Source organism: Podarcis melisellensis, assembly GCF_964234715.1.
Source record: "Podarcis melisellensis genome assembly, chromosome: 5".
Classification (NCBI taxonomy): domain Eukaryota; kingdom Metazoa; phylum Chordata; class Lepidosauria; order Squamata; family Lacertidae; genus Podarcis; species Podarcis melisellensis.
Window position 1 is genome coordinate 60,821,379 of NC_138537.1, and position 12,454 is coordinate 60,833,832.

Sequence of the window (12,454 nt, forward strand, 5' to 3'; positions counted from 1 at the left end):
TTCCCTGAGTGATTTAGAACCCGGGAAGATCAGCTTTCTACCTCACACAGGAAGACTCCATGAGCAAATGAAACTCCCCGTTGCAAAAGCGACCACGTGTTAGTTGCCTGCACAAGCTTTTAGTGATACTGAAAGCGCAGCCCCTTGCTACTCATTTCCCCTCTTTACAGGTAATAACTGAGGAGGCCCTTGTCATGAAATGAACTCCATCAGTGCATTGTGACTCTGAAATTCCATTTATGTCCATGTTAGTATAAATAATGGAATAAACTGGTCAGCTGCCTACAACCTCTTAACATTTGCGTGCCCTCCACTTCAGCTTTCATTCAAATTTTTCTTTTTTAGAAAAGCAAGTTGTGGAGGGAAATTTGTGGATGGGGCATAGTATGGGAGACTGCCTCTCAGTTATGCTGAGCTCAGGCAGTACTTGTAATTTACTGAGGGTCAAAGTCAGGAATTCATATTGCAGTTTTATGGTTCATAAGTTAGTCAGTTTTGAGTATGGATTTTTATATTTGCTACAGCCATTGCTGCAAATATTGAACTGAGTAAGAGTACTTAATGTGGCATGTGAATCATTGTTGAACAAGAAGGAAAGGCAACGTCACAGATCTAACAGCAAGCAAGTGGATCATAATTGTGATAGATGGTTGCTTTCCTTCCTGCCCCCACCCCCGCTGGAATATTTACCTATGGAAACACTTCACAAAGCATATGTTGGATATGACGGATACATTTAAAAATGTGGAATGTCAAGACTAAACTGCAGAATTACACTTTTTCTGGCCGTGGGCTGATTCAGACATAATGCCAAACCCTTGAGTTGGTTCTACATCAACAAGGCCAGAAGTACCCTCAGGCTCAACCACTTCTCCATTCTTCTTCCCCTCATGATCCACTGTTTCTGGCTTCCCTTCCTGCTTTAAAGCAAACCATTGTTTCTCATTTTACTCAAACAAGCAAGCTGTGATTTGCATGTCACCTAATCAGCCAGGTTTATAAGCAACATAGTTTTTCCTCAATTCAAGAGCAAAGGGAGGAAACTGAGGCAGTATGGAGAGAAGGAGGGGATGGAAGCATAGCAAGGTACTATGGACATGGGGGTCTTCAAGCTTGTTCACAAACCATGGTTTGGTGTGTTGCAGCTGAAACAGTCCAATGACATTTTCTAATAGTGATTTTTGACTATTCTTCCTGCATGTTCAGTTAAAATGTTAATAGTCATTGTTCCCTGGAGGGCATTAGGTCACTCAGTCTGATTGCTGATATCATAAGTAACTCAAATATAGTAGCATTACATATAAAGGATGTGTACACTTGTGAAGAAATCTATGACCTGGAGCATGAAAAGCAGATGGATAGTATATGGGTATAAATTGTAGGAGAAAGGAACAACAGTGACCTTACTATGGGTGTCTGCTATAGACCACCAAGCCAGATGGAAGATGTGGATGATGCCTTACTAGAGCAAGATTACCAAACATTCAAAACAGAGAGAAATAATAATCCTGGGGGACTTCAACTTCCCTGGTATCTGTTGGGACTCAAACTCTGCCAAGAGTGTAATGTCTGACAAATTCCTCCGTTGCCTTGCTGACAATTTCATTTCCCAGAAGATGGAAGAACCAATAAGGGGATCATCTATCTTGGACCTGATCCACACCAATAGGGAGGAACTGATTGATGAAGTGGAAGTGCTTGGAAACTTGGGAGGAAGTGAGCATGTTCTCCTGGGTTTCAGGATACAGAGGAAAAGGAAGCTGCCTTATATTCAGCATGGGTTCAGCAGCATTATCTATTCTGCCTAGCAGTCATACCAGCCCAAAGAGATGGAGCAGCAAATGGTGGCCTTATTCTAGTGGTGGGCTCCTTTAATGTGATCGGTTGTGGTAGCGTCATCGGATCGGGTTGTAAGTCTTGCAGATAAATTACAATATTTTTGGTAATGCAATGTGGACATCAGATAAGAACTATGTGAAATAGACTCAGATCCTCCCACTGTGAAACATTAAATTAATGCTGGTGACATGACTTGGCTGCTTCCTTTTTTACACCATTGAAATTTATCACTCCATTGGGTGATTAATTGCAACCTTTTATAGGAAATTTTGATTCATGGCATGTTCAAAAGGAAATTGTAATGCAGGATTACAATGAAGCAACTTCTAAAGCTCTCCTGGTCAGTTGGGGAGGGGAACACCCTCCTGAATATATTTGATATTTGATGAGCTGTCGAGATTTATAGTTGTTAACTGCTAAAACCTAAAGGAGTACATGCTTTTCATATGCTGCTACTTCAAACCCATTCATCTCTCTGAGATCACTCAAAGCAAGGCTGCAGATCGAGTTAATCTGGCAGCATATTCTGATGCCCCCCCCTCTAGAAAATTGCTTAACACAATTTTTTTTACTAAGCAGTAGGCCAGTTTGATGTATTTATTTCACGCCTTCAGGGTTTCCTGTTTTTTGCAACAGGTAGTTTTCCCGGGAGCAAAACTATTCCTATAGTCCTTGTTTAACTTGGTCTTAAAGTATCAAAACTGTCATAGAAATCATATTCCCTATCACTCCAAAGCTATAGCATCATAATATTTTTCACCTCAAAAAATCTCATAAAACTCTTTTCAAATTTGCCTACTTCAATTTGAGGTTCATTCCTAAGGAATATACTTGGGGGGTAATACTAGTTATACTAGTAGTAATATTGCTACTACTACTAATAGTAGTAGCAGTAGTATAGCATGGATGGAAGTCTGAACAGGAGCACTCGACACGGCAACATTTTGTGACAGCCTATACTTCAAAATTTCTTCACAATAATGAACTTCCATCAGCACCTGCAAGAAGCTGGTTTATTTATGTTCAGCTATTTGCCTTGCCTGATACAGTCGGTGATTCTACAGTGATACCTCTGGTTACAAATGCTTCTGGTTACGAACGCTTCAGGTTACGAGCTCCGCTAACCCGGAAGTAGCTGCTCCTGGTTGCGAACTTTGCCCCAGGATGCGAACGGAAATTGTGCACCAGAGGCCCCATTAGCGAAAGCGTGCCTCATGATAAGAACGGTTTCAGCTTAAGAATGGACCTCCAGAATGAATTAAGTTCGTAACCAGAGGTGGTACTGTATTTTTGATAGGAGATTTGGCTAAGTGACGAGAGACACTGTCCACATCAGTGGCTAGCCTTTACACTTTTTGTTGCCTAATCTAGCAACGAAAAAGGTAAACCCATCTGGTCGCATGCAGACACACATCCAAACATGAGCACCTGCTCATCAATGTTTTCTTTAAGTGGCAGAGAAGCTCCTCCAGGTTGGCTCTAGGCATCCTAGATCAAGGGTGTGCAGAAGCTAGATCTGGCTCTATTGGTAGATCACTGGCTGAATTTCAGTAGATCAACAAGGATTTCTGATTCTGGATTGTTTAAACAATATCAACAATGGAATGACATGCACCCCACCACCACCCTAAATTAAATAATGCTGAAATGAAGAAAGTTTGGTGTGGCCAGGAGTGGGTTTTTGGTTGGATCCCACAATCCTCAATTCTTCCTTTCCCTGTCAGTCTACCTTAGTTCTTCTAAGGAACTTGTGCTCTTGCCCAGCCCCACCTTACAGACCCTCTTCCCACCAGGACCTTGGCAGGGTTTCAATGACAGAGCCATGAGCATGCACATGTAATCTCTTTGCAGTTACAATTCTGGGTATTGTTTTTAAAGTGAAGGTACTTTACAGATTCCTTTCTTTCACATACAGCTGAGCGTACTGCATTTAATTCTTTTCCCCCTCTATTGTGCCTTTTCAGAATTATAGATCAGCGGTTTGAGAGAGTTTCATATTTTGTCTTTGGAGATTTCAACTTTCGACTGGATGCAAAGTCAGTGGTAGAGGTAGGACCTCCTTTTCTTCTTTACATCTGGACCCCATTGAAAATTATTCAGGGTTTTTTAAAAAAAAATCTTAAGAAAGTTAACTGGCTTTTAGGCTTGCAAAAAAATGCTCAACAGACCGAGTTGGTCACAACCATCAAAAATGTTCCATCTGGGTTTCCTTAATTGCTGTTGCAATGCTACCAGTCCATCCATGAAGTCCAGCATAGATGTTCTGGGTAGTGAATTTGCTGCCACTCAGCCAGGGCTCCGAAGACCACATCATTCTGGCACAGCTCTGAAGATTGGAGATAACTATAATTGGGTCAGAACTGGACTTTGTGTAGTTTGATATCGATACATTAGTCAGCTAGTGAATTTGTGGCTGAGGTGGGATTTGAACTAAAGACCTTTCAGGTTCACAGTTCACATTTTCGTTAGTATTGACATATTCCTGAATTTGCCGTTTCCCACACAGAGTAGTTTCCACACAGCTTTCCCCCAAATTTCATTCCACAGAAATTTCAGCTCAGATTTTCGGTTTCAAATGGGTGTATTTGTTTTAAAAAGAACAAACCTCTCATCCCTTCCTTTTTCCCCTCCCTGCGATAAATCATAGGCAGCTTGAGAATCGCACAACAAATTTCCTATAATGGGAAATCCTCCTAATAACCTACTCTAATCCTGATGTGGCTATTTTCATTTCCAGAGTGCTTCATGAACATTAATTAATGTTATGCTGCAACCATACATCTAAGGTTAGAGACAAAGAGTGCAACTTGTGCATGAATCAAACTTTTACACGTGTCAACAGTACCAAGCTATAAAAGAATAATTGCACGCCCTTTGCAATGTCTTAATAAGAGAACCTGCATTGTGATCTGTGAGCAGTGTTAACTTTGTTTACAGAGAGCCTCCAGAAGGAAGGGTCCATAAAGTTTCCTGGGAATCCAAATGGGGAGGATTCAATGAACTCACTTGCCTGCTTGTCAGGAACAAGTATCCCTTCCCAGTCTGGCAGGTGACTGCGCTTCTAGGAAAAGCCATGCCCCCTTTCCTCTCCCCCCCTTTTATTTGTGAAAGAAAGGAGTGATGGTATCACTTCTAAGTGCTGCTGGCATATGTTCACACAATCCAAATGGGAAGGGAGAGAGAGAGAGAGAGAGAGAGAGAGAGAGAGAGAGAGAGAGAGAGAGAGAGAGAGAGAGAGAAAGAAAGAAAGAAAGAAAGAAAGAAAGAAAGAAAGAAAGAAAGAAAGAAAGAGCCTGCCTGCCTGTAGGAAGCCAAGCCCAGAACTTTCCCCTGTAGCTAGGACTTTGTCCATGAATGCATATAGTTAAATGCCATGAGTTACTGTGCTGGGAAAAATACTAATGATTTACCTCCAACTATGAAACATGTGCACAGAGGGGGATTTTCCTACGATGACTTCTTTACCTGCAGAAGTCTTCCCTGGGATGGGGGAGGTGTGCTATGATGCCAGGATGTGCATAAATAGCTTTTCGCCCTCTCCACTTTTAAGCCCACGTGTGTTCCTTTTCGTGCATTAATAGGGCTGCCATGACGATTGTAACATGGCTAAACCAGATTTCATTGGGGCAAATCGAAGGACCTGATGGAGCCACTATATTATTCAGCCTACCTGTAGGCTTATTCATACATTGCACTGACTACAGGTACAAGGCATCTCTACACATGTTCAGGTGTTAGTTGGTGTGAAAGAGTGTACACTGGTTGATTTGTACAGCTGAACTGCTGTGTACAAAGATTGTTAAAGTAATGTGAATGTCCCTGTATGTTACCGATTTGACACTCAAGCCAACTAGCGAATGCTGCTTTGTCATAGTATCCAAGCTCTGAAGGTAACCTATAAATTAGCTCTTTCTTCTCTCGTGAATGTAAGTAGCTGTAAAAGACTCCCCCCCCCTTCTTCACCTCTTTGTTCCACCCATTTGGAAATATTTCCTTGTGAAATGATTCTGCCAAATGTTTAGGTAATACAAGAAGATGCAAGCTCCAAATTTGATGCATTGAACTATTAGATCTGCCTACCCAAACAGCAACACAAGGCAGTATATTTCCAAAGACATTCTCAGCAGGGCTACTGAAAGAGAAGATATATGGGTTGTTTCAAAAATAGATTTTCTTATGCTCATACAGAGTAACATAAATCAGTTGGCACCTTATTGGCCATATTAAATTGTAATTAAGAAGCAATAAATCATCATTCAGGGTTTTAGGTGCAGGAGGGAAAAGACTTCTCCAAAGCATTAGACAGACCGTTTTTGCTATGAAATTCTGTTCCACTATCCACGAGAGAGAGCCATAGGTGGTCAAAGAGAAATGCACTTATAGGTCACAAAATGTACCTTGTCAAACTGAAAATGAATCAAAAATTATAAAATGTGGAACTGGATCTTTGTCATGATGGTCTAGATAGAGCCTTGCACAATCACTGAGGTACGTACGGTATGTGCAGAGCACAAATACATGTGAATTGCAGTATCTCCATGAAGATAGCAAATGAATGTGTCTGCAGATCTGCCTCTTTGAAATAAATACAGCAACACTTGGGGGTGAGTGTTCTGTACATGGGTCAAATGTGAATTGGGCATCCAAATCCATTCTAGAGGGCTGAAAAGACGAGAAGGCATCCTTAGAAATTCACCAGGAATATCACATTCTTATGTGATATGAGGATTGGATATCCTCAGGCCTGGAGGACAAATGTGGCTCCCAGACCTCTCTCTCTGGCCCTTGGGACTTTCCCAAAACTCTCTCTCCAGGCCACATCCCTTTGCAGCTGTTTTTGTCTGGCTGGAATGAGCCCTTGAACTCCAACCAGGCTCTTGCTTAATTGGGGGGAGAGTATAGAAAAGATTGTGTGGACATGCGTGGAAACTAACCTGTTGTGTAAAGTTAAACTTCACAATTGCTTCTCTCTCCACATTTTTTTTTCTGGCTCTGCTCACCACTGGCATGTGGCCTGGCCCCTGGAAGCTTGTTCAATAGGGAATGTGGCCCTTGGGGTGAAAAAGTTTCCCATTCCTGTGCTAAACAATTGGAAGAATACCTAGTCATCTAAATTATACTTGATTTCTGTATTGTAACTTCATAAAGCTTTTTAGCATTATATATATATAATATTACTATCAAAAGATAGAAGGAGATTTTAAGCAGCCAAGGAAAGGAAAAATTCAACTGTTTGTCCTATCAAGTCATTTGTAGATGTTGCATCTAACACTCAAGGCTAGAATTTTGCTAGAAGCCCACTCATGGGGTGCTAAGTATGTGATTGTGCCTGCTTGCTCTTTAGAAGAATAGCTTAAGGGGGTAGCTAGCCTATTCATTTGGAGGCTGTGGAGAGGAAGCAGATAGCAGCAATAGGACTATCACTAGCTCACAGGTGGATCCCACCTTTATCCTTCCCAATGCACCTGAAGAACAACAGCCTGCTAAGGAGCCAGGAGGTTTGGCCAGCTAGCACCATGCACAGAGAGGAAGAGGAAGATCCATGGTGGTAGCTGTTCCAGGGGGAACCCTACTTATTTGGAGGCTGCTGTGGGTTGTGGATCAACAGCAGAAAACCAGATCCAGTGGATTAGCCCCAAAGCTCATCCTAAGCAATGGTTTGTGGATGGGCTTGTTCCTAGATCTGAGGTTATAGTGAGGGGAGAGGGGACATAACTTGGCTTCCACAAGGAGACTGTTAAAGCCCTTTTCATATGAAGCATTTGATTAAAGAAATGTCTCCTGAACCAGCTGCAGTTCAGGTTTTACAATCTTTCAACTGGGCTTTTTCCCATCTCACCTAACTCCCTGGCTTTCACTCCATCTTCTTGTGCACCTACAACCCAAATACATAATATTGCATGGGGCAGGCATCTTTGTGGGGTGGGGTGTCAAATACCTACCAAGATGCGCTCTCTGCACAACACAGCGAAAATCGTCTTTATTTTAAACATCTGTAAGCTGCAGCGCAGCACTCAAAGCAACATACAAAGTTTTGTCAAGGGTCAAACAGCAGTTTAAAAAGATATATCCACCTGTTGTTTTCTCACTGATGATTCCTGGCAAGGACTTGATGTAGCTCTAATTGACATGGGAATAATTTCCCTGGCAGAGGGGGGGGGCACGCTTTGTAATGCAAACATCTGCCAGATTGTTAGCTCTAGTGGCCAGTGTGTTGCTGTAGCAATAAGCCACCAAAGTTTAACTTGGAGCTAAAAGCTTTCTGGTAAATCACCAGTCTTCCCTAACTACATTAACAGACTAAAAGAATAAACATCACTTCATTGCTTTGCTACCCTGCACAGCTAATCAATGGCTGGATCCTCTAGCCCACTGTTAATTGGTATCTACTCTGTCACAGTTCAGATAATGTAGATGGAGGTTTTAGCTCATTATTCTTTTAATCGTAGCTGCTCCAGCTGTGTTTGCACTAGTGGGGGCATAGCAGCTTTCCTTGTTTGTACCAGTTCGTGGATTAAGGGCAGAACCCTTAAGTATGCACTGCTGTGACGCAACCTCCGTTTGTTTCTGAATCGTTTGAACACAAGTTGTACAGCAGCAGCAACATTTTTGGGCGGCGGCGGGGCAACTCGACAGCTTCCCTAATTGGAATGGGTCTTTCAGAAGGCAGATACCCCTGGTCTCTTGTACGTTGCTTTTGCTACAGCCAGACAACTTCTCCACAAAACTTAAATGCTGATCCTATGAGATGCAGGCAACTCTCAACTTACACCAGGGTTACATTGCAGGGATCACACCTAAAGCCAAATTCATGTGCAGTCAAAACATACTGAGTTCAATGGCTGGTAGGATTGCCAATGTCTTTTTTCCACCCAAGCAGCTTCGGCTCTGAATGCACACAAGTTAAATGTGCCTAAGTTTCAAGTTACCTGTATATCACTTCTTACTCCTCAATAGCCCTTTCATTTAAACTTGAGATGAAGATCTGCTGTCAGGTGGTGCTCGGTTGATAAGTGCTGTCTTAACAGTGGTTGTCCTAGTTCAGGAGCAGCCAGCACAGTTCCTTCCAGGTGTTTTAGACTACAATTCCCATCAGTCCCAGCCAGTATAGCTAGTGGTAGAGAATAATATGGGAGTTGTAGTCCACAACATGTGGAGGGGAACCATATCGGCTACTGCAGTGCTTGTATTTTGGGGAATCCCTTGAATTCAACTAGAGAACTCCTAGCTCTGCAACTTCTCCCATTTGTTAAAGCCGAACTGCAGGTGCTGATTGGGAAGATCTGCATGTATCATTTATACAGCAGAAAGATTGTCAGCTGTTTCATAGGAAGCCAAATGAAAATAGATTCACCAACGTTGAGCAAATTAAATGTGCAGCGTCTCTGTTTCAGCAGGCAAGGAGTTCTGTTCTGTCAATCACAGAGAGAAAGAGAAAGAGGACACAGCTTATCTCCACCCTCTTTCATGCCTATTAACAGACCACACAAAGTTTTTTTTAAAAAAATAAATATTTTGGCTGATTAGAGTTCTGCATTTTATTGCTTCTTGCTGCATTTCGTTAATCAGAACCCAGGGCCCAACCTGCAAACCTTTGCAGCTGTTTTCAAGATAGTTCCCTACAGTAAATTTGGCAGTGGAATTAGGCCCATAAATCATTCCTTTCCCCCTTAATTCACATGAATGTATGGAAGTGTCAGTGGAAGGGTCACAACCCCTGTCTGTAAATTTGTAAGGCTGCCTACACATTGGTGTCCAGTCCTGGCTGTCATTTTGTGCTTTTAACATGCAGAGGTGCCCTTTCCCCTGCGTTTGTTAGAGCAGCTGTCCTTGATTGATTTGCCTGGCATGAGGGTGGGGTTTGACCTATAGGGGGTTGGCCTTTCTTTCTATAGTGCTTCAGGCAATGAAGCAGGAAACAGCAACTTTTCCATGGAGTGGGCAGGTCTCTTCTCTTAGGAATTGCTAATCAGACTTTCTGCTGTGGTCTTCCACTGTGGCCGAGATGATCAGGTTAACTCCTTGTCCTACGAATGGAGACAAGGCATGTTTTTAGCTGACTTCCTGAGTTTTCTTTTCCATTCTGCTGCTTTGGGGTGTGGGGTGGGGGGGTGGGGAACAGAGTATTGCTTCCTCTCTTTAAAACTGTCCCATCCATTACTCAAACCAAGCAACTTCCTTTGAAACTGCATTTCTGTTTCACCATTAGAAATAAAAAATAGACATTCCTGCACTGAAATGCATAATAAAAATAGCAATTGTCGTCAGATTTTCTTCTAACTATGCAAGGACATAATTGTATCTATGAAATCCCGTGGCATTATGAAAGTGGTACCATTAAGTAGGACAGCAGAACCAAAGCTAGGACCTAGCCATTTTTAATAATCTGATAATTTTTAATAGCCATGCTCTTAAAGGCATCCAACTCAAAGTGGCCACGAACATAAGAAGTTGCCTTATACAAATTCAGACTCTTGGGGCACAGTTCAGCTAATGCGCCACACTAGCAGAAGCCTGAGCAAGGACTTTTGCTAGTGCAGTGGGGCTTTCTTCATTGTACTGCTATGCTGGAACATAGCTGTCTGGACTTCCCATTCTAGTTTTCCTCCCTCCCTCAAAGCTGCCGAGACTAAAGTGAAATCTCTCTCGTGATTTGGCTGACCAGCATGATGTAAACAATCCAACATTACTGGCACAGTATGGAAGTACATTATGACTTCATTTTGAGAGAAGGTAAGAAAGCTGTGGGGTCAGTTGAAATGCTGCTTCAGATGACTAACTATTGGGGAAAGATAGGATGTGGAGCCCCAAGAGCAGGAGCTCCCTAAGAGAAGATTCTAAACCAGGAATAGAGAGAGCCTGTCTTAATTCACATCAGCCCCAGCCAGCATAGCCAATGGTCAAGGATGATGGGAGTTGTAGTCCAATAATATCTAGAGGGCCACAGGTTCCTCATCCCTGCTCTAAAGGTTTGTCTTCCTACCACATTTGACTCCTCAGGGGCAACCTGACAGATCAGGTGACAACCTCTAGGGTACCATATTCTCTTCCCTTCCCATCTTCCACCCATCCTTGAAGAAGTACCTTCACTCTTATTTCTTTCTCCCCATTCTATTTTTTTGGAGTGCCCTACTTTGTCTATATCAATTTGGGGTGGTCTAACATGAATTGGGTTACAAATGACATTTCAAATAGACTTAATTAGATGTTTATGTTGAATTATCAATTTGCATCAATGTAATTGGTTGGGGAGGGTGGGGGATCATCATCCGTTTAATTACCTATTATTCAAAAAGCATACAGAGGGCAAATGTGACTCCCAAAAGTCAGGAAATCTCATTTATTTCTTGGCAAACGTTTTGTTACATGAAATGCCAATCAACTGATGATGGATTTTCTGACCCGGCTACAAAATAACTAAAAGATTAATTAAAGACCTTCCAAGATTTTATAAAGTGCACCCAATCTAATTGAATGCATTTTTAAAAGGGATGTTCCCTTCTCTCCCCCTCCCCCAACTTGCCCACTGCACACTTCCAAATGGGCACCTGCTGTTTGTCAGGCTACATTGATGAGGGAAAGGAGTCACAGACTTAGCTGTTCAGAAAGCTGATATGCTGGCGCCATTGCTCATCCTCACCTCCTGGCCTCTTGGAGGTGTCAGGTTGGCAAGGAAAAGGGGCTGTTAGCTGAGAGGGAACTGTTGATTGAAGACATATGAGTATTTATGCAAATATGACGGATGACTTTGTCAGATAAACCTCATACTGTTTTCAACTTAGATTTCTTTCATTGGGTGAAAGCCTAAACCACGTCCCACTTGCAACCTTGCCATTATCATCCCCATGTTCTAACCAACTCAGCTACTGGCTCTTCCTTCACTTTGCCTACCTAACTACTTTGGACCATAATGCTTCTATGATCCTAGGCAGATACCATCTGTGTTGCGCATGAGGCAGCACAAATTGTTTCTGAAGGAAATACAGATAGGTAGACATGCTCTGTTTCCCACCTCTTTTGATTAAATCTGGTCAGTATCATGTTTCATACAGTCAACAATTCAAAACTATTTATCCTTCAGCAATTTGATAGATTAATGTCACTGTGGGGTTGTTGTTTTTTCATATGCAGAACCATAATAAACTATTATATCAGTATGCTAATTTATTTCTGCAGTAATTCAATAAAATAAGTTGTTTTTAAGCTTCATAGTTGAAAATGTCATATTAATCTACAAATGGAAATGTCATCCAGTCTTGCTATGCAGCAAAGATTAAATAATCTAATGCCTTTCTGAGTATCATTAATGCCTTTGATCCAAGTGTGGCAAATTGAAGAAAAGCCGATGATCTATGTTAGGACGGCCACAGTCTCCTGTATCATGCCAAGGTGTCAAAGTTTGATATCTGACCTGTCTGCTCAACAGTGGGATGTTTAGGGCAACTTTTCATACCAAGTGGGCCACAAGAGTACTTTGACTTGGAACCCGCAATCCGCACACTGCCTTGTCATGTGGGAGGAGGCTAAAATTGGACACACCTCAGCCCTCATTCTGCCTTCCCACAGCCGGATAAGCAAGGCGCTGGGCTTTGGGAAGGAGATGCAATCTCTGGCA

General features: G+C 42.2%; 1 protein-coding gene across 4 annotated transcripts in view; it reads left to right on the forward strand.

Moving 5' to 3' along the window:
- The window catches only part of INPP5A (inositol polyphosphate-5-phosphatase A), a 227,122-nt gene that overhangs the window by 144,456 nt on the left and 70,212 nt on the right, over nucleotides 1-12,454 (forward strand). For all 4 annotated transcript variants that reach the window (XM_081912811.1, XM_081912813.1, XM_081912812.1 and 1 more), the window contains exon 9: nucleotides 3,804-3,888. In XM_081912811.1, the coding sequence (XP_081768937.1) occupies nucleotides 3,804-3,888 (85 nt within the window). The remainder of the gene's footprint in view (nucleotides 1-3,803; nucleotides 3,889-12,454) is intronic.